At 38.7% G+C, this 26,546-nt stretch overlaps 1 protein-coding gene across 6 annotated transcripts in view; it reads right to left on the reverse strand.

Annotated features, from left to right (window-relative positions):
* Nucleotides 1-1,408: 1,408 nt before the first annotated feature.
* Nucleotides 1,409-26,546, reverse strand: part of syt1a (synaptotagmin Ia) — a 207,675-nt gene continuing 182,537 nt past the window's right edge. For all 6 annotated transcript variants that reach the window (XM_042511372.2, XM_088072566.1, XM_042511373.2 and 3 more), the window contains 3 exons: nucleotides 21,703-21,820; nucleotides 10,106-10,239; nucleotides 1,409-6,035 (listed from right to left, as the gene is read on the reverse strand). In XM_042511372.2, the coding sequence (XP_042367306.1) occupies nucleotides 5,829-6,035; nucleotides 10,106-10,239; nucleotides 21,703-21,820 (459 nt within the window). In that variant the 3' untranslated portion in view covers nucleotides 1,409-5,828. The remainder of the gene's footprint in view (nucleotides 6,036-10,105; nucleotides 10,240-21,702; nucleotides 21,821-26,546) is intronic.

Below are 26,546 nucleotides of genomic sequence, written 5' to 3' on the forward strand. Positions count from 1 at the left end.
AAAGACATTGAAATCAGTGCCTCTTTTTCACAAAAGTTTAAATCAGACCAAAATATTTGATTCTCAAATAAACTTATATAGTCATAGACATACTTTACCCTTTATTACTTACTCCCACTGTCCCACTGACAAGACAGTTGTAAAAAAAAAAAAAGTTTTTTGGGGGCCCCCCTGATATAACATCATACTTTGCAGCCAAATTGTATTCAAACCCACAGAACTTTAATAAATTATGTTCCTGTCGTACCAAACATGCCAGGCTAATTTGTTTCTTTTGGTCATTTAAATGGAAAGCTGTAGCCACAAAAACATCTTGGGTTTAAAATTTTCTCTCAGTGCAAACTAAACACAATGTAACTTCAAAGAAGAAGCTGATAAAATTTTTGTTATGAGGTTTAAGGACATAATTTACTGATGAGCCATCAGGCCCTTACAACCCAAATCTACAAATCTACAATCTCATGATGCTTCCTGTCAAGTTCACTCTCAGCTGAGCTTCACATCGATGTGACATCATGCATTTGGTAGGAGGACAAACTCCTGTCCCCGTTTTCTGGCTCCGGCAGACATCAGTGAATATTCACTAATAGAAATTGATCTGTGCCCAGAGCAAAATGGAAAACATAATCTGTTTTTTTCTCATTACTGTGCTCATACGCTGTGCTGTGCTGCTCTGCGTCCTTTAGATGGCAGTAGTGATCTTGTTAACAGGCTGGTGTGGATGATTAAAAGTGATTTCAAAGTGTTTGGAGGCAAACATCATCATTAAAAGTGGAATTTGTCACACAGGCACTTTTCTTTTGGATGTGACAGGAGTTTCACGCAGGAGCAGTTAATCACACTTCTTCTGCCAATCAATACCAACACTAGAGTGAAAGTAATAAAGGTTGATTTTGTTATTAAAGCGACTATTAGAGGCAGCTATGGCAGGTTTTCTGCTTAAATGAACACAAAACTGAAAACATTGCCTGACCTAGTACATTCAGGGCCTTACGGAAGCCCCCCCATCCCAAAAATACTATTATTTTTTACTTTTTTTTAGTAGTGATTACTTAAAATGACAAGAGTTTATGAGAAATCAACAGAAATAAACAACTTAACTGCACAGAGGCTGTGTCCTCGCCGCAGAGACCGCAGGTTCGAATTCGACCTGCAACCCTTTGCTGCATGTTGTCCCCTCTCTGTCCCCCTTTCATGCTTAATCTGTCCTATAAAAGAAAAAGCAAGAGGCCAAAACAATCTTTAAAATAACAATAATAATGATGATGAAGATGATAATAATAATATTGAAAACATTACTAATAAATAAATTAATAAACAACTTAGCTAACAAAAAATGACAATAAATAACAGACGATGTTTTCTTCTTGTTTTTATGCCGCCTGACTGAAAATATGACATGATAAGCTTCTGTATCAACAGGAAATAAAACATTTTTATTGATCATTTGTGTATATGAAGTTATATAACAACAGTCAGAAAACTCCACAGAGTGAATCACTACACAAAGTGAAACAAAACTGTAAAACACCTCGTCAAAAATGAAGGTATACACAGCAAATATAACTGTCGGCGGCTCGCCGTCACCGCGAGCGATATGGCAGGAAAAAACACCCCAAACAGTTCTACAAGATTACAGAGAAAATTTTCCACACACAAAATACTCAAGCAGGCAGTTGATATACACAAAGGCAACTAGGATCTTTCTACAGCATCAGATTCTAATACTTTACACAGCTTTGTTTTTGAAAGGTCAGCGTGGCTTTTTTTCAACAGCGCCACTGGAGAGAATCTGGAGTTCCTTGTCACACAGAGAGCTTGATCATTTTTACAAGAGGAGAATTTCGATTATGCATGCATACTTTGGTAGGAAATCGCAGTAAGAGGAGCATTGCGTTGCGCTGCAGGTAATGGCTTTGTGGTTCAGGGCTCAAACACATTTTTTACCAATGCATTTCCACGACTTCTAGGCAAATTTTAAAGACCACATATTGTCTAAAACCATCATTGGTTCTTTATCTTTACTATATAATAGTTATTTTTTATAATAAAAAAAATGAATTCAGAACTGAATATTTAAATATAACTTAGAGACTATTTCTATTTATTCCATCACCAATTTTTCAAGAAAATATGTCTACAATTTTTGGCCACTTATTTCTGCTTTTTTGGGAGCAATTTTTACAGAAAAAGAACCTTTTTTTAAAAAAGTTTTTAGTGATTTTATTACATTTTTATTATTTTATTTAAAATGAAAAAATGCTTTTTTAAAAGTTTTTTAGTGATTTTATTTTTAAAGAAAATATACGTTTTTCCTTTAAAAAATTTGAAGTGATTTTTTTAAGAAAACATGCCTTCCAAACCTGCGGGCATGATTTCTTTAAACATCACTTAAAATGATTTTATCATCAGCCATTTAACACAGCCAGAAACTGTAACAGAAATTATCGTTGGATTTTCGCAATTCTGGCGGCCCTTGAATACATCGTGTTGTTATACAGCTTTATGAATCAAATTTCCATGACATCTCAGACTTTTCCAAAACTTTTCCAGGTTTTTCATGACCATGTGAACACTGGTGTTTTTTTCCCACACACCCTGCAAATCCAATCTGCAATGCTGCCTCTTACTGAATTTCATCTATACATTTAAATTCAGATTTTTCTGTCAGCTTCAATCAGATAATTCTGTTCGTACAACCTTTTTGCTTAAATATCAAATTGTTTGGGCCATTTTTGCCTTTAACTTTTAATCCTTTTTTTTTCATTTAAATCTGAAGCTGTACTGGAATTCATGAATCTACATATGTAAAACATGTCAAATAAAATAATCCCTTGGAGGGATTCGAAGTGCAGCTGTATTAAAGTATATTCAGTGATTTTGTAATGCAGACAAGGGAGATTTTACCACAAAGGGTTATGAAATAAATTCCTAATAGTTCAAAAAATATAAATAAAAGGGATATTTTTTTGTCTTTTACAACAAAAAGTGCAAAGTACATCTAATCTCACGATTAATCTACACCAACACGGTCCATACTGTACATTCAGAGTTTTCATCTCAAATATAAAAGGGGTCTTTTAAATCAACAGGGTAGTTAACAGATAAAAAAAAATGAAATAATGAGGATGGAATATAGTATATGGATGATAGAGTGAAATCTGCGTATTCATGTCACTTTATATTTATTCTAGATATACATTTTTTGACACGATTATGTAAATATATACATGGCATTTTAAGGGGATATTTAAATGTAGAATCTCGTTTGGTATTTAACTAATACTCCCTGAAACGTCTGATGCTGGAACTGTGTGCAAGAAGAGAAAAAACCTGCGAAAAGGGAGGGAACCCTAAACAGAGGTCGGCAAGCTCGGACCTGTAATCTACGTGTGCTGTGTCCTAACCATTTCACTGGAAAGGAGAAACATCTCTCTGGACTGGAATCATCCTCAAGGGTTAGAATCTGTTGTTTTTTTCTCGGGCAACACCACCCACGGTAACACTATGGGATGAACATACAAGTATTGCACAGTGCTCAACAAAATGCTGTGTGAAGCAACTCGCTCAGGAAAACGTCTTTCCGGCCTTTTTTTCTCACCACGCGCACTCTCGTCCTCTCTTTCTTTCTTTGCGTGTAGAAGGGAAAATGGCATTTAACGCTACGACATCACTACAGAACAAACTGGTTTCGCTACCTACTGATAAGTCTACATCTCTAAGCACACACGGCAGTCACAGTGATACACAAAGCAGTCCTCAGAGACTCCTATGGAATGACAAGTAGCTTTTTCATAATAGTGCTATCAACTACACAATAACATTGAAAACATTTAGAAAGTCCTCCTGAAGTTCGAGTATATGCAAGAGGTTCCTCCAAGATAAGAGACTTCATGGTTTTCATGGATTAAAACTGATTCCTTTGCTAATTGGACCCGTAGTAAAGGACATGATGGACTAAATAGCCTACGCAGACCATTAACTTTACGGTTATTTCGCATTCTCTTGGTGTAATCCGGTGCCAACAAGAAAATAAAACTGATGTGTTGGCTAAAACGTGATTTGTCATCATTGCTTTCTTTATTTTTTAAGCCGATCAAACAGGCGGATTTCTAATCCCCCTGCAGGTGTCCTGAAATAAAGCCCAACAATCGTCCAAAGAATTGTTCCTAAAGAAGTAAACAAGCTAATTCAAAGACATCCAGTGCAAAACAGCAGCCACATAAAAGTTAAAATTGGCAGTAAAACATGGCTAGCTCTATTGTCACTGTGAGAAGGCAACGCAAAGCAAAGACTGCGATTCAGGGCACCATTGCAGCCAAAGACATTGTTCCCAATAAACCAAAAGCTACAACCACTAGCAAGTGGGAGTGTGCATGAAGAGAGGGTCTTTACACAAGTCACCTCTGGAAAATGGCAGTGTTTAGAAACTCGCTTCGCCTCCGTCAATATATTCACATACATTGACCAAAAGTTTACTCTCCTCTGATTGAAGGCAAGGGGATCGTTTCAGAAGAGACAGCCCCTGGTGTCAGTAGATCTCCCACCCCAATGTCCCAGCCTTTAGTAAAGATTGTAAAAAAAATCATGCAGTTTACGAAAAATAGTCAAGACGCTGAATTGCTCTAAAAATAGTCCTCTTAAAACCAGAGTCACGACTCTTTTTTTTTTCTTTTTTCTTTTTTTAAACTCCCTTTCAAAGATCGGACCCCGGCCTAAATGCGAGATACTTCCAACAACGACAAGGCTGTTCAAAGTAAACAAAATATCGAGCTTAAGGACACAATGGCTACAGCTTGGTGCTTTTTTTTCACATGGGGTCTGTTTTGGAAGGGTTGAGAAATGAGTCTTGGTTTTCGGAGGCAATATTTTCTGGGTTTTCTTGGAAAAGGAAAAATGAGCCAGCATAAGTGAACAATGGCCTTTTAAACGAGGACCTATTTCACTTAAACTGCAAAACATGAAGAAAAAAAAAAAAGCGAACTGGTTTGCATTAACTATTGTTTCTGGTAACAGTGTGCATCAAGCTAAACACATAGGTCCTCTGATTGAGAAACAAGTACAAAAAGTCGTAAGAAATCATGTGCTTGTATAATTCCAGCAGCATAATTTTACCCTCAGAACCATAGTAGTTAATGGCCTTGTGTTTTGGAGTTTTGTGTGTATATATATTCATCTGTCTTTTCTGTGATGATCCTTTGCTGAACTTAAAGCCAGACATCGTCCTTTACAATGTGAATATATTTCCACTAGTGTCTTGCAGGTTGGAATTTTTTTTTAAATATCTGGAATGCAATAAGGTAATAAGGTAGAATTTTTAAATCCTGGGATATATAATATTGGCTTTCCTCTATATCTGCATTTACATAATTTAAAATAGAACATCTTATTAAAAACATCAAGATATACACAGATTAGGAAACGGGTAACAACATACAAACACATAAACTAGAAATCATTTTTGTCTGCATACTTATATATACAACTGGTACAATAAATTCTTTCAGTCATGCGCTATCTATACAGATCATATTGCTTAAAAGAAGGGGGCATTTGGTCGGGGCGGTTAAGGGCACGGAGATGGAAAAACAAGAAATCAGAGAGGAACAAAACAAACAGCGAGAAAAATAGAGAACCTGAAAAAAAAAAAAAAAAAAAGCCGAGATGTCGCAGGAAATTTGAACAATTAGGACTGTTTGTGATATCAGGAGGTAAAGCTGGGGAAGGTAAGGGGGCGGGGGGGTAACATGGATGGACCCATATATCACTGAGGTATTTACACATACTGGCTAAAGAGTACTACAAGGCAGGTGCTGAAAGGGCCCTGCCTATTTCTTGGTGGAGAGCTGAGCGTCCACCTCTTCCTCGGGCTTCAGCACGTGCCACTGGGCGATGGGTCTCCTTGGGTTGGCCAGCATGTCGGACCAGTGGCGCAGCTCCGTCCCTGAGCTGTTGAGGCCCACAAAGACCTTGCCGATGGCATCGTTCTTGCCGATCTTGTCATAGTCCAGAACAGTTATAACAACTTGCACTTTCTGTGAAGGGGAAGAGCGGGAGAGATGAGGGATCGTATACATAAATCACGGTGTCATCAGCATATAGGTGGTTAATGTTTATCTCCAAAAAAAGCCAGGTTTCCTTTAGTCAAACAATAAAAATCCACCATGTTGAGTTGGTGTCTGCTGAAAATAAGGTGTGATAAGTAGAGAGCTCAGAAATGCACTTTCTAGTGAGATTGGTCTTAATTTTATTGTTTGATTTTTGGCATATTTAACTAGTTGTTTTTAACTGCCCGTCTTGTTTTTATTTTGTATTTTATCTTGTTTATTTGACTGTCTCTTTCTCTTTTAATGTTTTGAGGCACTTAAGAATTCTTGCTTAGAGAAGTGCTCTATCATCTTGTGTTGACAAAAATATTGGTTTATCAACACATTTAAATTCTGAATATTTGAAACTGTTTTACTACTCATTTTCACAGTATCACAACACTGATATCAGCTGCGCTTTCTCATCCTCTCCTCTTGTTAATGTTAACTACAACACAATAGACGTTCTGAGTTCCCTTACACAATTAATATGATCTGATAATGTATTGTGTCTTTTGTTCTTTTAGCTCATAGTTGTTGTTTATTCTGCATTGTATTTCCAACAGATCACTTTTTAATCAGTGTTTGTCAAGTTTTATTTGGTGAAGTTCTTGAGGCTGGGCTAATGCAAGCAGCTGCTGTTTAAGACTGAAAACCAACCAACAACACAAAGCCCTGTGCAGATGAGAAATTTCCCAAGAAAGATTTTTTTTTAAATCCAAATGAACCAAGAACCAATGTTGGGACTCAACAGGTTGGGTTAGGCTTGCACAAATATATACAAATAATTTTCAGACTGGGGTTGGTTTTGGCTTAAAAATAGCCTAAATATGACCGACTGACTGTCTGTTCTGGGCTACTTTTTGTTCAGTGTTGGTGTTACACGAATGGAGGAACGTTAAACAAACTGTCATCACTGAATGTTTCCAAAAGCTCAGTGTACTTGTCTGGGACGTTCAGACCAATCCAACTAGCAGCAGGCGGGAACAAAAACATTGGTGTTGTTCGGAGAACCATTGAATAGTGGAGGATAATGTTGAGGCCAACGACAGTGGATGCTATCAGCTTCCTCCACGATAACTCCAAATAAACTCTCATTAAGATAACACCATTAAATTTCAAGAGGAGTTCAGATTTTGTTATTTAAAGCTGCTGATGACAGTGCGTAATGTGTGTGCATGTGTGACGTGTGTGTCTTTTGATGATCGTTTAAAGAACTGTGATATGTGTAATCACAGTATACAGGAAAGCTGTAACCACGGTAACAACAACAGTGTGACAAGGTCAAACTCAGCTATTCAGTAACTTTATATTAACTGCGTTGAGCTCCAGCCAGATTTGGAAGGAAACGTGTGGCCCGAGATGCAGCCCAACACTGCTGAGCACAATATGACCCATCAGTTATTGTAGAGTAGAAAAACAAAATGTTTGCATTTATGCATTGAGCTATCTGGAACAGTTTCTGGTTGATATTATTACAGTAATACAGAGAACGAGGTGCTCCTTCAGACATTAATGTTGATTAACAGTAAGTGACACTCCAGACCGGGCCTCGGTTATTTCCAGAGCCAAACACAGCAGAATGTCTGATTACTCAGAGGTCTAAGACTCAGACTCGGCATGTGTTTATTCAGAGGGACACTGCAGAGAGGAGTGACCTGGACATCAATCTCTGGCAGAGAATATGAATTAGTGCACAAAGAGCCCTGATTAAGTTTCGATCCACTGGCACACGGAGACGAGGATACTGCCACCTGCATGAGCTCAGAGCCGCTGTTGTTAAAGAGCATGCCTAATACGCCATGTAATGAAATACTGAGGAAGGTTCCCAGATGGCTGGTTGGGGTTAGTTAGTCTTTAAAGGGACAGTTCACCTTCAAATTGCTAATTGAATAACAGCTTTCTTTGACTGGAGATTAGCAGGCTCTTTTGTTAATAATCACCAACCAGTCAGTATTGCTTTATTGATTTTGTTGTCCTTGCTGTGGTTGATTTACCAATAACACTCACATTACAGACCATCATTCAATTCATCAACAGCTCAACATTTAAGGAAATAAGCCTGTTAGATATATATCTTCTTCTTCTTCTTCTAGAGGGAAATGTATAGCTTGAATTTAATTTAATGTCATGAAAAGCAATTTATCCATCTGCCTAACACCTCTTTGTTGTGGGTTGCCAATCAGACTGCACACGTTAAAGTATGTAGTCCCTGTAAATGCTTGATGATATAAAACCTGGCAGTCTTACTGTGGCGATAAGAGTCTGCATGAAGTCAGTGTACCTAGTGAATTTATTTTATGTTAGTCTGAAACTTAAAGGGATTCTCCACCTGCAAAATAATCATTTGCATATCAATTACTAACCCAGTTTCTCCTTAAATAAAAAAAAAATCTCACATTCCTCCATGGTGGGAGAATCCAAAAAAGGACATTCTTGATGAATTAAGGTAAATAAAACAAAACTTTATTAAAACATCCGCTTACAAACTTTCACAAAACTCATGCAGTATAATCCAAGTCTTATTTATCCAGCCGTATGCTCTGTACTCCTCAGACACATGCATTTTTGCAAAAACATTACAATTTAAAACACATCAGTACAAACAGTCTCGTGTACAGTTGAGTAGCGTGCCTGTGCACATACATGTGTTTAAACTTTGCTTTAGCAGAGCTCAAACACAGTAGCATGCACAGGCGTGCTACTCGTAGGTGGAAGGGCTTCAAATAGTAAGGTTTTAGCAAAAATGCATGTTTGAAAAGAGCATACGAATGGATAAATGGAACTTGCGTTATACTGCTGGAGTTGTGTGAGAGTTTGTTAACAGATGTTTTGATATAGTTTTGCTGTTATTATTAAAGACGGGCCCCTATGATTTCAATTCATAAAGACTAGTTGTCTTTTGGGAGTCCTTGATCACTGTAAAGGTACGCCAGAAAAATAAAGATTTTTTTCTCATGAATTAAACACAACATGCAGTGAGTAAGCCATATACATATGCTCTTTGGTGTGAAGTACTCTTTGAACTCTATTTTTTAAAATTTTTTCTAAATTACATTAAAAGAATAATTTGTTTTCAACCTTTCGGTGTTTGGTGTATCATGGGCTACAGTTTTATTAAGTGTATTTTACAGATGATCTAATAACTGATGTGAATGAATGAAAGACCTAATACCAGGAGAGACGTTTCACAGCCTATATTTGCTGTTTAGAGGGAAAAGTGATCATATAAGATAGATACAATCTAAAATAAATGAATCTAAATTTTGTCACTTAGTGCTGTAAAGCTTATATAATAACGACTGAAACTACCTTAGTCACATTTCATGTTTTAAATGCCGTTCAATACACCTAATCAATGACAAATTTTTGATTAAATCAGTGCCGCTAATAATTGTTTAACGTGGCTCTTAATGATGAGATAAGAATGTAAATCTAGCCAACATATTGGCATCAGCAGCACTAAATAAGAGCTTGATTTGGAGGGGGTTGATTGGGATCAGCACAGTTTAAATTGAATTTGAGGCTCATGGACCCAAACCCGTGATTTGTGAGCTGTGACAGGCTTAATCAATTTGACTCAATTACTGTCTTGCCTGAAGAGATGATGTTCATTGCTATTCCTTTCTGGCACTGTTTGTGCATCCTTCACTCTTCATAATGATCTGCAAAAATACTCGTGCTTTACTTCTTCTTTGACTTGAATATACTGCTGCGCTTAAATTACTGTAAGACATGCAACTGAGATTTGCACTACAGGCAATAAGAAGCGCACAGAATAACATCCACAGAGGAGCCGGCTTGTCAAATTACGAAACCAAGGCTGATTTAAACTGAAGTGCCTTTGATTAAACTGTTATGATGAAAAGCCTCTAAAGTGATTATTTGGTAAATGAGCTTCCACTTATCAATTGTTTCTATGCAAACAAACGCTTCTCACAGTACAATTTGTCTAGTATCTCACATTATTGTTTGATAGTGGATATTTTATAGTGTTGTGTGAATGGATGAGTTTGTACCTGGATTTGTTCAAACGGGACTTCAAAGCTAAAGGACTCGTTGTAGTAAGGGTTGAGGGTGTTCTTCTTGATTGTCGTCTTCTTCTTCTTCAGTCTCTTGCCGTTTTGCATCAGGTGGATCTTCACATATGGATCTAGAGAGAAAAAAATGAAGAATATGATTTTATATAAATTTTTAGCTGTGACCTGCAGCTTTATAGGTCGCTCTGTTGGTCGGTGGGCGCACAAAATTTCTCCACCCTTTGGCAGCCACAGTTTCTGCCCTCGCAAGCTGAAATTTGGCATGAAGGTCGTGTGTGTGTGTGTGTGTGTGTGTGTGTGTGTGTGTGAAAGAATAAGATATACTGAATGTTTATAGAAAATCTATAGAATATACAACATAAAGAATACACTACAAGACACTTTAATATACTAAGATAAAAATACAAAGCAAATACTAAAAAAATATACTTTAAAAATAACATAAAAGAGTGTGCAGACCCCAAACCCCAAATTTATAGAGTACATAGAGTAGCTTTCACTATTTCAGTGTGTTTTTAAGTTATTAAAAAGTCAGTTAATCACTTTTTTCATACATTGAATTTAGTTTGAAGTTTTAAGCCTGTTTTTGGCAAAAATTAGGATTAGCATTATCTCAGATAACTATTAACTATAAATGCATTGAAAAAAAAAAAGCTAGCGGATGGAGTTAGAGATCTCAACCTTCTCGTCCAAATATGGACACTTCTGGCTCCCAAAATCCAAGATGGCAAAGGCCAAAATGCCAAACTCAAGGTTTCAAAACTGAAGTCCAAAGACCAGTGGGAGATGCCATGGTTTCTACAGCCATCATGTTTCAGTTCAGCTTTTGGTTTATCAGAGGTTTTTAAACTAAAACAATGAGGTGGATGATGTAAAACCTCTGTAGAGCCGAGGGGAACTGCAGTCAGGTGATAGTCCTAAAATGTGTCCATTGTAGTTAATATAAAAAATTGACTGTAGCAGCTTCACACAAACGTTACAAACTACACTACCGACATCTTCAATAGAGTAACAAGTGGTGGGCAGCGGTTATAAATAAAGCATGGCCATGAGAGTGTGTGTGTTTACATCACTCGGCTGACCTTCCCAACTCAAGAACCTCATTTCCTTCTGTCCGAACGCCCTCTCAAGTGGCATCCAAGCGGCCTGCTTCATCCGTCCTCATCCACTCTTTGGCAATCAGGTGGATTGTGTGACGGGAAACAGCAAACCGCTCGTTGCTTTTGTCTATGGTGTGACGCTACTCCTCCTGTTTGTTTACATACTCTAAATTGTCATGAAAAGTAAATTGGAGACGAGAAGAGTTGACGTCTTTGTTTGGGCTCAGAGGGAAAACTGACGCGAGGGTGGGCAGCAATCAGCTCTTCATGTTGTGAAAGAAATACCAGTTTTTGGGCTTTAATTGGACCATTATAGGGACGAGGTGAGGCTGTTCAGTTCGCACAAAGACATCCTAATCAGTTCAAAATATGGGCAGCTGAAGAATGTAATAAGTTCTGCTGTAATTTTCAGAGGCATAAAAAAGATCCAAAAGAAAAATGAGGATTCAATAATTATTGTGGTTTAAAGAATACGCAGTCTTCCTATTTCACCACAATTTTCCTGTCTTAATACAAGCTATTGCTGAAGTCAGTTGGTCTTTATTAATTTAGAAAGTTACAAATGTACAATGTTACGCATCTGTTACACAATACAGAGGAGGAAAAGACATTATTTAACTGTTGATCAGAGCAAATAAAAACCTTACGAGAAATGTCGACTTCATGCAGTGCTCTGATTTGTTCATGTACAAGAGAAACCAGATTTCTGTAGCCGAGGTAATAATAAAGTAGATATCTTGGCCGCATATGGGTCATTGGGATTTATATTAGCGCACATATAAACATGAATGAAGTATGTAACAGTCCACTGTCTCTTGTCTGCACGACAGCCATGGAGCACGGCAGAGTCGGCGTGGTCCAGCCCCAACGCGAGCCCTCTGACTCTGGCTGCGTTCGTAAATCCAATCTGACGCTCAGCGCTAAAATGAGACAGCTCTCAGCAGCCACGGAGCGCTCTATTTCTCCATGAATTAACGAACTGTTAACTTCATTACACAATAACGCCGTTGGACGCTTTGCTGCTTGAATTTTCGGTTGGCTTTATCTATATGACGTGATATGGTTCGGGAATAACCACGGCCAAATCCAGCCACCTTCAGGTCACTGAAAAAACTCAAATGACAATATTTCATGAGGCTAATGTCTGACAATTTTTAATGCTTCTTCTTTGCATGTAAGAACCTAAATGACATATTAATAAAGCTTTTGGTGATTTGGGTTACTAATAAATGCTCTATAACCTTTGTGGTCGTATGGGTTGGAGGACTTGTTTTTGTTGTGTATCAGCTTCCACTCATCCCCACTGCAGATCAGTGGCTTTCTACAATTGCTTCTTGCAAATTTATTCTCATTAACATTCAATACTGCAAAAACAGACTTCTCTCACTATAAATAAATCAATACAGATGAAAATAAACAAACACATGAAACAGAGTGACATTTGCAGTGTGGAAATGTCGACCAGATTGTTGCAAATTCTGGTTCTGCGTGTCAAAATTGCATAATGACGCTAAATGATCTCTGATCTCGGCTCACAATCACGACGACTATACACGCTATAGGGGAGGATTTATTGAATCCACTCTGTGTCATTTATCATTTACGACAACACGCTGCTTGAGAAAGACAAAAACAAATAACCGCAATAATCTCAGAGATGCTAATGAGGTAGTCCCTCGCCCGAGGCTAACAACATCCCCCCTAACTACTGAACCTCAGAGCTGTGCATCAGAATGAGTAAGGAGTACGACTTTGGATCAGCGCTTATAATTAGTTGTTGAAACACTGCTTGCTCTGATAATCTGGTTTTATCTCTGGATCCCATGTGCACAAAGTCTTTATAGCGTTTCATGTTTTTTGATGTGTGGGCGACACTGGAAAGTATCTCTGTTTTTAGCTGGAACATTGTGGGGTTTCTAGCAAATACTGAACAAGCTTAGCTCCCTTAATCTTTTATCCAATTTGGGGGGATAAGGACCTGATTGCAGACTTGCGGGCTCGACCACGGCGGCTGACATGAATATATAGAGAAAAGCACACAAACAGAGTAAGAGGGAGAAAAGCAGGGAGAATAAATAGATGACAGAGACATGAGTGAAAAGGTAACAGGCTCCTAATAGAGTGGGTGGCCATTATTACTCTCCTGCTGAGAAGAGCTGGAGTGCTGGGATGAGAAAAACACTGGATGAGGGTTTTGTGTTCGTGTTATCATAATAAATCCAACAGTATCTAAATCAGGAATCTCTCCAGCCTCGACTAGATGGTTTCAAACAGCAGTGTGAACTCCTTATGCACTGCTTTTATCCATCAAATCAGTGTCTCAGAGTCAAAATTTACACGACAAAGCTTTAAAGTTTGGAAATTTGGTCAACTTTAGTTAAAATCTTACAGTTGTCAGTGTTATAACGCAGAGTTTTCTGCACTGAACTCGCACAATCAGTTGCCATTACTGTCACATTTAACCGCCCTTGGATTATGTGCATGAATGGAGTTTCTGCAGGTTTTCTTTGTTTGATCAGCCACAGGGCGGCTTTCATCACTCATAGAAACTGCTCTCTTCTTTTTTTTCCTGCTCATTTCAAACTGATCTAAGCGTAGGCAGACCTCGTTCTCATCTAGTTCACAAAGGTCTGATGAAAGTCAAGCACAAAAGCTGAGAAATGGTAAAGGGCAATAAGGGTCTAGACAAAGGACCTGTGAGATTTCTGCTTGCTGAATTAGGGGGAAAAAAGACAATTTTAGAGGACCAGGAATAGCAGTCACATTTTATGTCGTTTTTACGCTTAACCGGCCCAATCAGTTACTGTTGCTGCCTATCAAGCTTCCCATTCTCACACGACACATATGCAGTTTACAAGGATAACAGTGGCATTTTTGAAACAATGGGTCCTCGATTTCAGACAGATGAAGACAATAGCAGGCTTCTCATTTACAGCCAACAACTATTGATTTCACTGACTACAATGACAACCATCGCTGACAGATATATTTAGCTATATAAAGCTATATCTAGTTATTATTAGCATCCTGAGATAAAGACTCCATCTCTAACTGATTCATGTTTTCTAATGTAATGTAATTTTATTTAGGCAGAGGCACTGCACAATAAAACGTTAACCTTATATAAAACAAGGATGCATTGTTCCAGGTTTTAGCAAAATTGCTATTTTCCACCCGTAGTCCCTGGGCAGGTGGAACAATCAATTAATGACAGAATTTGATGTAAATAAAGTGCAAAACACCACGTCAACATTATCATCACTATATCACACGCCTAGTCACGATAATTCACAAATTTGTGCAAAACTGCAGCAAAAAAATGTATCAGGGCAGTCATTCCCAGATCCTAAAACACACTACTGCCACCGGCTGGTGCAGAGAGTTATTTCCACTTATGCAGGTGCAGAAGGCAAATGCTGACTGTCTGTTAGATGTAGTCTTTGCAGTGAGGCGACCCAACATGCTATAGGGGTTTGCTATAGATACAATTTAAACAAAAACAGACTGACGTACAAATTAATTCCTTGTACTGGGTATGCTTCTTGAAAGTTTGAGACTCAAATCATCAGTCGGAGACCTCTCAATCAACCGAGATTGCCTCTTCTGCAGTGTACTTCTTATGATGATTTGGGCCCCTGATTTTACTGCAGAGTGACAGCTCTTGACTTTCACGGTACATTTTAGTACAAGGAGCTGCGGACATGCAGGCAGCGACACAGAGGAGAGACGAGGAGAGACGTTCTGCTTAGAAGTGATGAGATTACAGCTCACAGCGAGTTAATACGCTGCTTTCTCTGGATTTTGTTTCAGATCTAGTGTCAGCAGAAAATGTTGTTGCACGTTTACAACCAGTTGTTAGCGCCATTAGCTTGGTTACTATATGACTATATGAATGCCGCTGTCACACTCAACATCCCACAGAGCCTGTTCAAACTTTAAAACTCTGTATGGGAAACAAAACGAATTTCCAAACATTCGTATTGAACAGCCAAATCAGATTCAAATGTCATAATTCTGTGTCAAGCACAGCACTAACTTTTGCGTTTTCTTCCTTTTTTTTTAAGAGACACCACTCTTCCAACTTTAAGCATGGATGTATAAAAAGAACTGGATACAGCATGAATGCAGGGTCCTGTTCAGTCCTATGAAAGTTGCTGAGTGGCACATGAAGCCACAAAAGTGTATTTTTCAGGGCTTATAGGACAACTGTGCCTTACTATAATTGGACAACCACCATTCTGTGAAAGCGTGGAGCAAAATGTCGACTGTAATGACATATATCAGTGCATACAGCTGTATATGCTGAATTACTGCTACATGTTGAGCACATGTCATGTATCCTCTCATAACTGCCTGAATAAACACAATGCAGCAGCTGAATGGGATTATGCAAGATAACCCTTTCTTATATTGAAAAAAAAAGAAAACACACCTGTGGCACCACATCACTGCTATCCAGACGCTGCTTATCTCTCTGGCCGCCAGATGAGAGTTTGGCATTATTGAGTTCTGGGAGGCTCGGCGTACCTCATATCCGGCCCATTTTAGCGTCTTATCCCAGACGGATGTAATCTGTCCCATTTCATGGATGAATGGCAGCGTTCCTGATGCAACAGCGCATCCTCACATATGTGTACAGCAAAGAGGCTCGACTTCGCTATCCTGAGGGTTACTCATCTGACTCCTGGATCTTGGCCATGGTTTTATGAGGCGATGCACTATCAGCGGCCCATACATTTCCGCCAGGAGGCTAGAAACAGGTTTCTGGATAAGTGATGAGAGCCAAATCGGAGTTCAGCAGAGCTCCTAAAGCTGTCTAATTTTACAGTGGTTACTTACAGTTTGTGTTTCAAGCTGTGAGTAATCGCCAGCTGTGACTCATTCGGATTATTTCAGTGAGGGTAATGTCTCTCACAGTCGAAACTTCACTACTATTTTTTTATGCACAAAACCAAACAAAAGAATTTCCTCCTCAAATGTTTCCGTGTTCATCGAGTGTGGCCGCTGCGGGCGCTGGCAGGGTTGTGCCAAATGAACACCAATACAAGCAGGGTTAAATATAGCCCGCCTGTCATCTTAGCTTTCCTCCCATCATTTTGGATTTGCCATGGGCGGCTGAATCCAGGGGTGACTGTCAGTTTGGTTTTACACACTCGCCTCAGTGGTGAGTGGCACACATAGCACACTAACACAAGCGTTTACAGTGAAAGTCTGAGGCGCAGACCCACATGAAACCGCCTTCACAAAGATCTTTGTGATATTGTGTTTTAGCCTCGTTTCTCATTCTCCAAATTCGAACATATTGAATCAGACAAATGAACATATTGACCAAATACCTCGATATTGATACTGTGACGATATTGTAAGGTTAATTTTTGGTCCTTTACAAACTATTTACATAATGAGATTTTGGATTAACAGTCATCAGTAATGTGGATATAATGACGAGTGGATAAAGGAAAATAACTGAACAGTTGGAACAGTTTGGTAAAAAGCAATATTTCACTAATATTCCTGTTTAAATGCAGCTTTGCAAACTCCAATTAATGTGCTCTAACATGTCATTTCTGACCTCAAAATATGAAAAAGTGGAACAGTTGGAGCTGCTTGTGCCACTTTGCTTGTAATGCATCAAAACAAAAATCAATACAAATCTAAAATCCGTTGATATTCACGTCTTCCATAATTTTTAAAAGTCGGTTTGTTTCTCTTTATGACCAGAAATGAGGGCTTCTCTTTTGGGCATGCATTTCTACCGCAGTCCTGCAAAACTGTTGGCAAAGTGATTTGTGTACAACGCACACAGCAGATTTATACAGGCAGGACGCAACATGATGCTAACTGTGTTAAAAACCCCAACTGAGACCAATATGTCTAAAAAATGCTCCTAAAACCTAAATAATTCCAGCATATCTCAGACGGAAAATGCTAAAGTAAAAAAAGGTCTTATTTGGAATATCCAAATGAAATATGCTGTTTACATGATCCGTATCAAATACAAAATTATGTAATATTCATAAATTTAGTCTGCATGTCAGTGTAGTCACTGTGCCTTTGCTGCTTTTACTCAAGTAAATGATCTGAACACTTCTTCCATCACTGGAAGAAATCGACACTGATAAAATAACTTTTGGATTCTCTAATCACTTTCAGATTGCCTCCTCCTCTCTGGTCGCGTTCATCATCTTAATGATTCCTCTGTCCCGCTGCTTTACTGACTGAAAGAAAAGCTTTCACTCCGAACATCCAGAGGAACAAAACAAATAACCTCCAAGCCGAGAGGCTGGATGGGGAGCTGGAGCACCGGGTCGGGGCAGCTCGGCTTCATTACCGCCGACACCGGCGCCTGTGTGCTTTCATAACCTCCCCCACTGAGGGCCATTACCTGGTTATGTGCCGCCTCACAGCCCTCTGGGAAGTCTTCAGAGGTACAAAGAAGGTGGGACAAAACACTTTTGCTGCCACCACCTCTGTAAACCGTCACATCCTCATTCTGAGTCGCTTCCAGACACTTAGTCTTTGTGTCCGACACAATTTTGAGTCTGACTCACCTTTGATGCCATGCCAGGGATACACTAGAGTAGCTTCAAATACTATGAAATGCTCCACTATAAACAGACAATAAGTGAGACTGTCACTGCCCCTCGGCACAGAGAAACACAACACTTCTGTGGGAGGTTCAAAGAGTTGTCTGCTGCTGCAATTACTATCTTTTATAAGTCACTTTCTAGTCTTTAGTCTGTTTTGCAGACTGTAAAACGCACCACCCACTAGAGACACAAGATTCTTTGAAATCTGATTGTCTACAACTCAACTTAATGGATATGTATTGTAACTAGACTTCGCTGTGGTGTCGGCTACAGCGGAGAGAGGAAATCAACTTGTCTGCAACGAGGCTGGGATTATTTTGAGACGACAGCTAAAGAGCATGGTGCGCAGTACATCACCGTACTTAAACAGCAACAATCCTGCGAGGGGGAAAAAAATCAGCTGTACTTTAAGAATAATATTCTTTTTAGTTTTTGAGAGAAACACAGCGTGGATGTAGATTTGGAGGCATGAGGAGCCAATCAAAAGAATTATTTCTGATTATACATTGGTTAATGGTAATTCCCACATCTTCCTCTGTGAGCCATAATTAGGCATGGTAAACAGGATGACAATAGAGGAGAAGGCCGATCACAGGCCATCAATTACTTGTCCTCCTCCTTAAGCTCTGGCTGAGACGCCCTGTGGATGGAGCTAATTATTGTTATTTGCAGACCTGCCCATTATTTCATCCATCTGCTGCACTTTTAAGTCCATTTTCGGAGCACAAAAAGCAGCCACAACTAACAAAGAAAAAACAAAAACTGCAATCTGGAGCAGTGGTTCCCAACTGGAACTCCAGATTTCTCCTTAGTCATTACTTCAAAGTCTGCACATTACAGAAATTATAGCATATTTAATTTTATTTCACAAACTGTAAATAATGTGAGCTTAAAACCAAATGAAATAAAACATACTGCAATAATAAATTGCAATTAATTAAAACCAGGGGCATTTCTATGTTCGAGGACAATGGGGGCTTAGCCTGGACCTCTGTAGGGAAAAAAACTGCCATATTTTTAAAAAAGAAAACATGCCTTCCACATCCATGTTTTTCTTTTTTTTCTTCAGAATTTTGGGCGATTTTTAGAAACTTGGCAACATCTTTTTTCTCCAACATTCTGGTGATATTTTAAAAAAAATGCAATAATTTATTTTTTCTTTCAAATGTTTTTGGTAATTTTAAAACTTTTTGACGATTTTCTTTTTCTCTAGAGATTTTTGCAGATTTTTTTTAAATCACTAAAAATTTGCGGTTATTTGAAGAACATATAGAAAGTAAACATGCCTTCCAAATCCGTTGGCCCACCCCAACAAAAATCACCAAAAAGTATACCATTTATCAAAGCCAGAAACTGCAAAAATAAAAATTATCTGTGGATTTTCACAAACCTGACAGTCCTTTAACACATTATGTGGGACAAACACCTCATGCATTTTCCCCAAATCACTCCGGGAGCCTTCAGGAAAAATATTTGTAGCTTTATTCACATGAATAAAGGACAGTCCCTTATTCTTATTATTGGAGAAAAAAATACTAACATCAGGGCAATGAAATAGCTACTGTTCTCAAAAAAAGAAAAAAAAACTCCTTCTCTCACTCTAGAGCAAGAAACCGCAAAACAAAATAAAAGCTCTTTGCTGAAAATTCACAGTAATTCAAAATAAAGTCCATTCAGATTGCATCCTGTGACCCACTTGTGTACCACAACCCTCCAGTTGGGAACCACTGGATCTAGCGTATATTCTGGTTGTGTGTAATTAGAAACTGTGCCATTACTGCATGCTAATAATTCACCCTGGAGCTGACGGACCAGCGCACACAGATAAAACATGCTCCAATTAAATGTGACGTACAGTATGTGGTGTCAAACTGTCTGGCTTCCCTGCTATTCCTCTTCTCTGTTAGGGAGAAACCTGGCCTTCAAAGTGAACAGATTAACACCTTTTTTCATACTGGCTGGTCGATGTGGCTGACAGTCCCACGATGCAAATGGGCACAGGTGAGTGCTAATGCCAGTCACATAAAATGGCAGCAGAGGAGGGGATTTTTTTTCTCTGCCAAATGGCTGTGTGCGCTGGTCTGATAGATGAAAGGGAGCTGTGGGCTTTTAATGTGCGCTGTGTTACTGTACTGCAGGATGTTTAGGCTTATATGGAGAGACCGGGCTGTCAGGCAGAAAGCAAGTGGACCCAGGTGTATGGTAATTGCAGCAGAAAGAGTCGAGGTGGGAGGGAAGTTCACAACGGGGGAATTTAAAATGATACCGCTGAAGAAAGTCAAAGGCGAGGCAGCGGCAGGGAGAAGGGGGCAGCTTGTTGTGTATCTGAGTGCGTGCATGTGAGTGTGTCTCATATAATCAAAATGTAGCAATGGAATATGGCGCAATGTGCTTTTATCAGGTCAAATTAAATCAAATCAATTTATTCGTGGGGCACGTTTAAAGCCAACATGCAGACCACAGTGCCTTAGAGCAAGATGAAGATTACAATAAAAAATAGTAATACAGACAGAACTGTGTAACTGATCAGCAGGTTTTTGGCTTTTGTGCTGGCTCATAATACATAAAAAAAAACGCAAAAGTGGAGGAAAGAGACGGCCGTGATGCCAGGGGAACTTTTTCACATGGTCTAAAACAGTTAAATATTCAGCCATGACATTAAAAGTCTAGAGTAAGTACTACAACACAACAAACTATTACTGTCACTCCTCTCTCCAACTCTCCCTCAAGTTCACTCACATTCACTGTTTTCATCCTGAAACAAGTCACATCTTGTGAGATTTCTCGTTGGTTAGACATAGACACAAAACATACTGGAACAAGCGAATGACAAGAAAAAAGTGTTGAATTTCTCTGTACACTCCTTTCCGTAATGGTGCAAGATGCAAAAACATGGGAAAATACAACAAGTTCTCATCAAAGCCACCAGACTTCTTTGCTAAAAACAGCCTTTTAAACTTCAAATTCATGCATAAAACAAACTGACTGAGGCAGGAGTAGAACAGCAGTTCCTGTGTTCTGCAGAACAAAATCACTGTTTTTGTCAAGGAAGTCTGCTGGCTTTGATGAAAGCATAGTTAACAGTTTCAGTCCCAATTGTAAAGGGGTTTCTGAGGGCAAGATACAGTGGTGAAATTTTCTAAATATAGCATAAACATAAACTGACTTTTTGAAATATGTTTTGAATGAATGAAATCCACAGCAGTACATTGCTTTGCTTCTGTGTGTGCTCCTGTCTGCTTCTCCAAACTGGGGGCATGCTGACCAATATTTTCTGTAGGTAATACGTTGACTGTGAATAAATAGCTAATACAACAACTATCTCTTCAATAAAACACTGGTCCCTCTTTTATTGATGGAAATCAGCTCTGTGTTGTTTGTGTATGCTCCGGTTATGAACCGGTCGGTGTTTGCATTTACTGGGATTCCCACCCCTCCTCTTGTAGTGGTACATTCTGTTGCCATGACATCAGACCCACTATTCAGACCCGACTGTATTGTGATAAATGTCATCTATTGATCTTAATGCTACATGGATGTACTGTTGGAGCTTCACCACAGCAGAAACATGTTTCTTAAGCTGCTGTCCTCATTACTGCATGATACAATCATAAATGTGCTTCATCTGAGTCTAAATAGTGCAATTTCTTCAGGATCTGAATTTTATTTGGGGGAAAAAATAAGCTTAAGTCACTTTTTTGTTTCTTATTTGACAAATATACTCGTGACCAGTGACGTGTTCTGTGGTTGTTAAAAAAAAAACTAGCAGGGCTGTCGGAGAGGAAAAGTGTGTGCTGCAGTGCATGTATAATTACAGACAAAGTGCCTGTCAGAGGGAAAGTCAGCGGGAACACACACTTACACACACCACTGTAATTGTTCTCACCTGACAAGCCTCCCACGTCCATTTTCTTCAGGTTTTTGGCCTCCAGGATGACCACGGTCAACTTGCCAGCAGTGGGTACGTATCGCAGAGAGAAGCAGATATCGCCCAGCTTCTCTTGCTGTTGAACAGGCAGAGACAATGCAGAGGTGAGAACAGTTTTAACCTCTAAATATAAATTTACTGCATCACATGCTCACAGCAGATGCTCACAGGTAGGTTAGATGAGGTGAAAAAATATAAATTCCCCTCCAAGGCACATTAGACATTGCCCAGTCAACCAAATCTGAAGCTCAAGTTCAGCCTTTTTAACATGTTGGATGAGTTTATTTTGTCCTAAAATTTCCAAAAGCAGGAAGATTTTTTAAAGGGTAACTTTGGTATTTTTCAACCTGGACCCTACTTTCCCATGTTTTTTTGTCTAAGTAAGTAATGGGAACAATATGTTTAGAAATTGTTTCAGTATTGTGCACCGGTACTGCAGCCGACAGCTAAACAAGCTGCAATGTAACCACTCTGACCAGTTATGCTTCATCAATTTATGTCCAGTAAACCTGTTTGTTTTGCCACTGACAGGCTCAGATTGTCATTATAGGCGTCTGACAACATTACAGAAATGATCACATCCAAGAAAGACATTTTATGTTTAAGTGAGATCTTTTTGCTTAACCAGAAACAGCCCTGAAATTGCTATCACCGAACCCACCAGACTCCATTTAAATAAACACAAATTTTAAAGTGTATCGAGCCAGCATATTTTTACATCTAACTGTGTGAATTACTCTTTTTTAAGAGTTTTAACCACACCAAAGTTGGTAATTGTTAGAACAGTGGAAAGATGAATCAGAACAGCTTTTGTGGGTTTTATTTTGTTGCTTTCGATGAAATGGGTGCTACGGTGATAAAATTACTGTTTATTTCTCCACAACAATCTGAGCTTGTTGTGGTGAAAATTACTGTATTTCCATGCAGAGAAAAAAACACAAAGGAAGACTGCAACAAGCACTTGTCTTTTGTATATTTCATAAAGAGATAAAACAGAATAATAAGGTTCAATAGAGTTAATCTACTTAAGCTAAAGGGCATAGTTTGGACTCAGAATAGCGCCTGGTGAGTCTGACAAAAAAGATTAGATTCAATCACATATTTATAATTAAAACACAACGTTAGGAGAAAAAGGGAGTTTAGCTCCACCAAGATAAGGTGTACTGGACCAAGAAACAATGTCTCCTCTCCCCAGTGATAACTCAAATGTTCTCACACACAAAGACAACAGTTGGTCAGATGAAACTCAAAGAAGTGCATATTAGTTAGTTAGTAAGTTGTTAATACAGTTAAGCTAATACACGGTATAGAAGGTAATTATTATTTTTGTCTCTATACATGTCTGCAGCAAAAAAACGAAACAAAGAAAATCATTTAAAGGATGTACATTTAAGGTGCACAAATGCCCAGAGTCGTTACATTGTTGCCTGTTTTGCTGCTGCTCTCTGCAGCTCTGTTGTTCAATACTGGACCAGTTTTAAAAGTTGTTATTCCCATTGGCCACTGGGACACAAAACATGTGAAAATAGGGTCCAGGTTATCCTTTAATATTAAGTCTGTAAATGCCAGTGTGCCTGTATAAAAACTGATGGTATTAAAGGTTAAAGTACAGCAATCTGGCACTGGGTCACAGAGCTGTTTACCGTAATTACAGTGACCACGTTGAATGAGTTTGCACACATGCATAAAATTTACATAAGTGACGGAAATGATTTTTTAAATTGCTCTTAGTGCATACATTTTACACACAATGCATTCTGGTGTAGAAAAAGCATGGACAGATCAGCATGCATAATTTAGTAGTTAATGCAGAACTGTAAAACTAAAATACAGGAGTAGGCAATACGTAGAGTCAACATGTAATTTAGTGACATTTCTCTTTCTTGCAGCAAATTATAGAGCAAACGATCATATGACCAATAGTAGTAGAAATGTTTGCTCAGGCGAATACATTTCTAATACTGATTTGAAAGCTTGTGGCTGAATATGTAGTGGATGAAACGACTGACTCTCCGTCTTTCATACAGATCTTTAGGAAAATACTGTACACAGGCAACAGAAAACCAAAGGTAAAAACATTTGGACGACAGCTTCATTGAATGTGAACGCATGGATTGACTGTCACAGCTGTCAATCATGGCAGGAAAGTCCCCTTTTGTATAATTCAATAACTCATTCAAATGAAACGTATCCTAAAAACAAACCCTTGAACAAACATGAGGGTGATGAGAGCTACCTTCAGTGACAGAAACCGTCTTTGGGAGAAATATATTTTTAGCGTGTAATTTGAGTTTTTAGTTTGGCCTATGTCCATTCACTTACATCGAGGGGCGGGCTCTAGGACCTATACTGAAGACAGACACCAGGGGGCGATAGAGATTGAAAAGTTACACCTATAATAAGTGCCAAAAAACACACAGTAATTCAAATGTTATGCTTCATATCACACAGCATCTCTGAGTCACAGCGTCAGAGTCAAAGTCAATCAATCCCACAACAAACCCCTCCGTGTTTTCAATCTTCTTCTATGGATTTGCTCTCTTGTTTTGGTTTAAATGCTTTCTAACGTCGGCTCCTGCTTTTGTTTGTCACTCATCACATTACTGGAAAAGTACCGACTGCAATCACTTCACTGGTTCACACAAATCACCATCACAACACAGCCTCATTATCACACGCTGAACGGGGAGAGTGATTCATATTCTCGCCATATCTCTTATCAGCGCAGGGAGCAGACACAGTCAATAACTCTCTCTCAGGTTGCACCTAGTAATGTGTGGCCGTTTACATAGGAGATTATAAATCAGAGGGAAATTAGACCTGAATATGGAAATGTGTTTTATTTCAGGAGTCTTTTATCAAGTTCAAATTAACACCTGTTTCCTCATGCAGAATGCTGGAAATGTCCGAGTACTGTAAAGTACAGTGGCCCCGAGGGTCAAAACACTACAACATTTTAGAAAACAAAATGACAGTGCAGAAAAAACTTCAACATTTCCCAAAACAATAAAACATTTCCCAAAACACTACAATATTTCCCATAATCTACAGTTCCTAAAAACACTACAACATTTTCATGAATAAAACAACATTTCCTAAATCAATACAACATTCATAAAACAATGGGAAATGCTATTTGTTTTAGGAATGTTGGTTTGTTTTATGAAATGTTGTAGTTTTTTGGGAAATGTTATTTTGTTTTTTTCGGAAATGTTTTGTTTGGGTAATGTAGCATTCTGGATAATGTGTAGTGTTTGTGAAATGTTATTGTGTTTTCAGAAATGTCTTTGTAAAATGCTGCAGTGTTATGACTCTCAGGGCCACCATAGAAAACCGTTCCCACCCGTTCATTTAACAATCACTACTCCAACTAAAAGTCCCAGTACGATCACTAAATGCTCTTACTTTGATGGTGAGGGCCGGGTTTTAATCAACACAAATACACGCTCCCCTGGAGGCTGGGGAGTGAAGGAGCGACGGTTAATTATGCCGGTTGACAGCAGTGACCAGGCTCTTTAAAATTTTCTATGAACTGTAAAAGGCCAAATGCTGCCTTTTCAACTTAAAGGGCATTTTCTGAACTTACTACTTCATAGCTGACCTTAAAAGTAAAGAGGATTGTGTTACCTGTGTGTAGGTAGAGTATTAAGTCTTCACTGAGCTCACTGCTAAAAGATTTAAACCTGAAAGAACATCTCTTTCTTTGTGCGCTCAGACTGATACGCTTCCTCCGAACAGAGCTTTCGTTGCTTTGCATATATTTAAAACCAGTGAGTCCACACCTTTAAGGCTTCTTATCTCGTAAAACAAACTTGTGACCCCCCAGTCACAAGTTGCACATATTTACAGGGTCTTGAACAGCTGCAGAGAGTGATTTTTCCTCCTCAGACAGTTTCATTTGGCTTTAGCCGATGTAAAGGCTCAAATGACCTCAAAAAGTCAAAAAGCTCACAAAAAAAAGCGCATATAATGTTTTTTCAAACATGTCTAGCATAGCAACGATGCCATACTCGGTTTTAGAGGTTGTTTTGTTTTCCCAAAACAAAACAACATCCAGAAAATATTGAGAAATGCTTTTTTGTTTTAAAAATGTTATTTTGTTTTCTGAAATATTTGGTTTTGGGTAATATTGTGGTGTTTTGGGTAATATTGTAGTGTTTTGGGTAATACTGTAGTGTTTTGGGAGCTACAAGTCTTTTTTGATTTTGTCAAGTCGACTCTAAAGTCATCAAATCTGTGAATCAAGTCCACTTCATGTGACTTTAGTCCACACAACAAAAGTTGGCAGCTTCAAGCCAACAAAGAAGTAAAAATGTAAGTTTGTGGTTTTAACGTGAGTTTTGTGCTGTAACACTTCATGTTTAACTTTTGGAAATAATTAGGTGTATTCTCCCAAATGTCACACTTGTAGACACACTGTAAAAAAGTAATTGAGTAATCAAAAGGTACAACAGCCGAGCTCTTTTTCACTTTGGTAGGGTTATTTGCAGCTACTGAGGCAGACACATGTTCTGCCAAACCTCGCGGCATCGCACAAATTCTTAAAAAGGTTGCTGACAATTTGATCAATCTATTATCACTTCTATGCGTTCCCAGTACTGCTCAGAGCCATAAATTCATTTGGTAAATGTAATAATAAAGCGTTTAAATACTTTTCATGAGTTTAAAGGTGGAAAGTAGCAATTTCCACGGTCTGCCTACAGCCACTCTCCACTGAGCTTGAACACAAAGTGTCGCTCCGATGTCTCAAGCCTTGCGTAAAATTGTCAGGTGCAGCTGTGCGACCAAATGCTAAGAAGTAC

The sequence above is a fragment of the Plectropomus leopardus genome, chromosome 22 (genome assembly GCF_026936395.1).
Source record: "Plectropomus leopardus strain MGB_pleo_1.0 chromosome 22, ASM2693639v1, whole genome shotgun sequence".
Taxonomy (NCBI): domain Eukaryota; kingdom Metazoa; phylum Chordata; class Actinopteri; order Perciformes; family Serranidae; genus Plectropomus; species Plectropomus leopardus.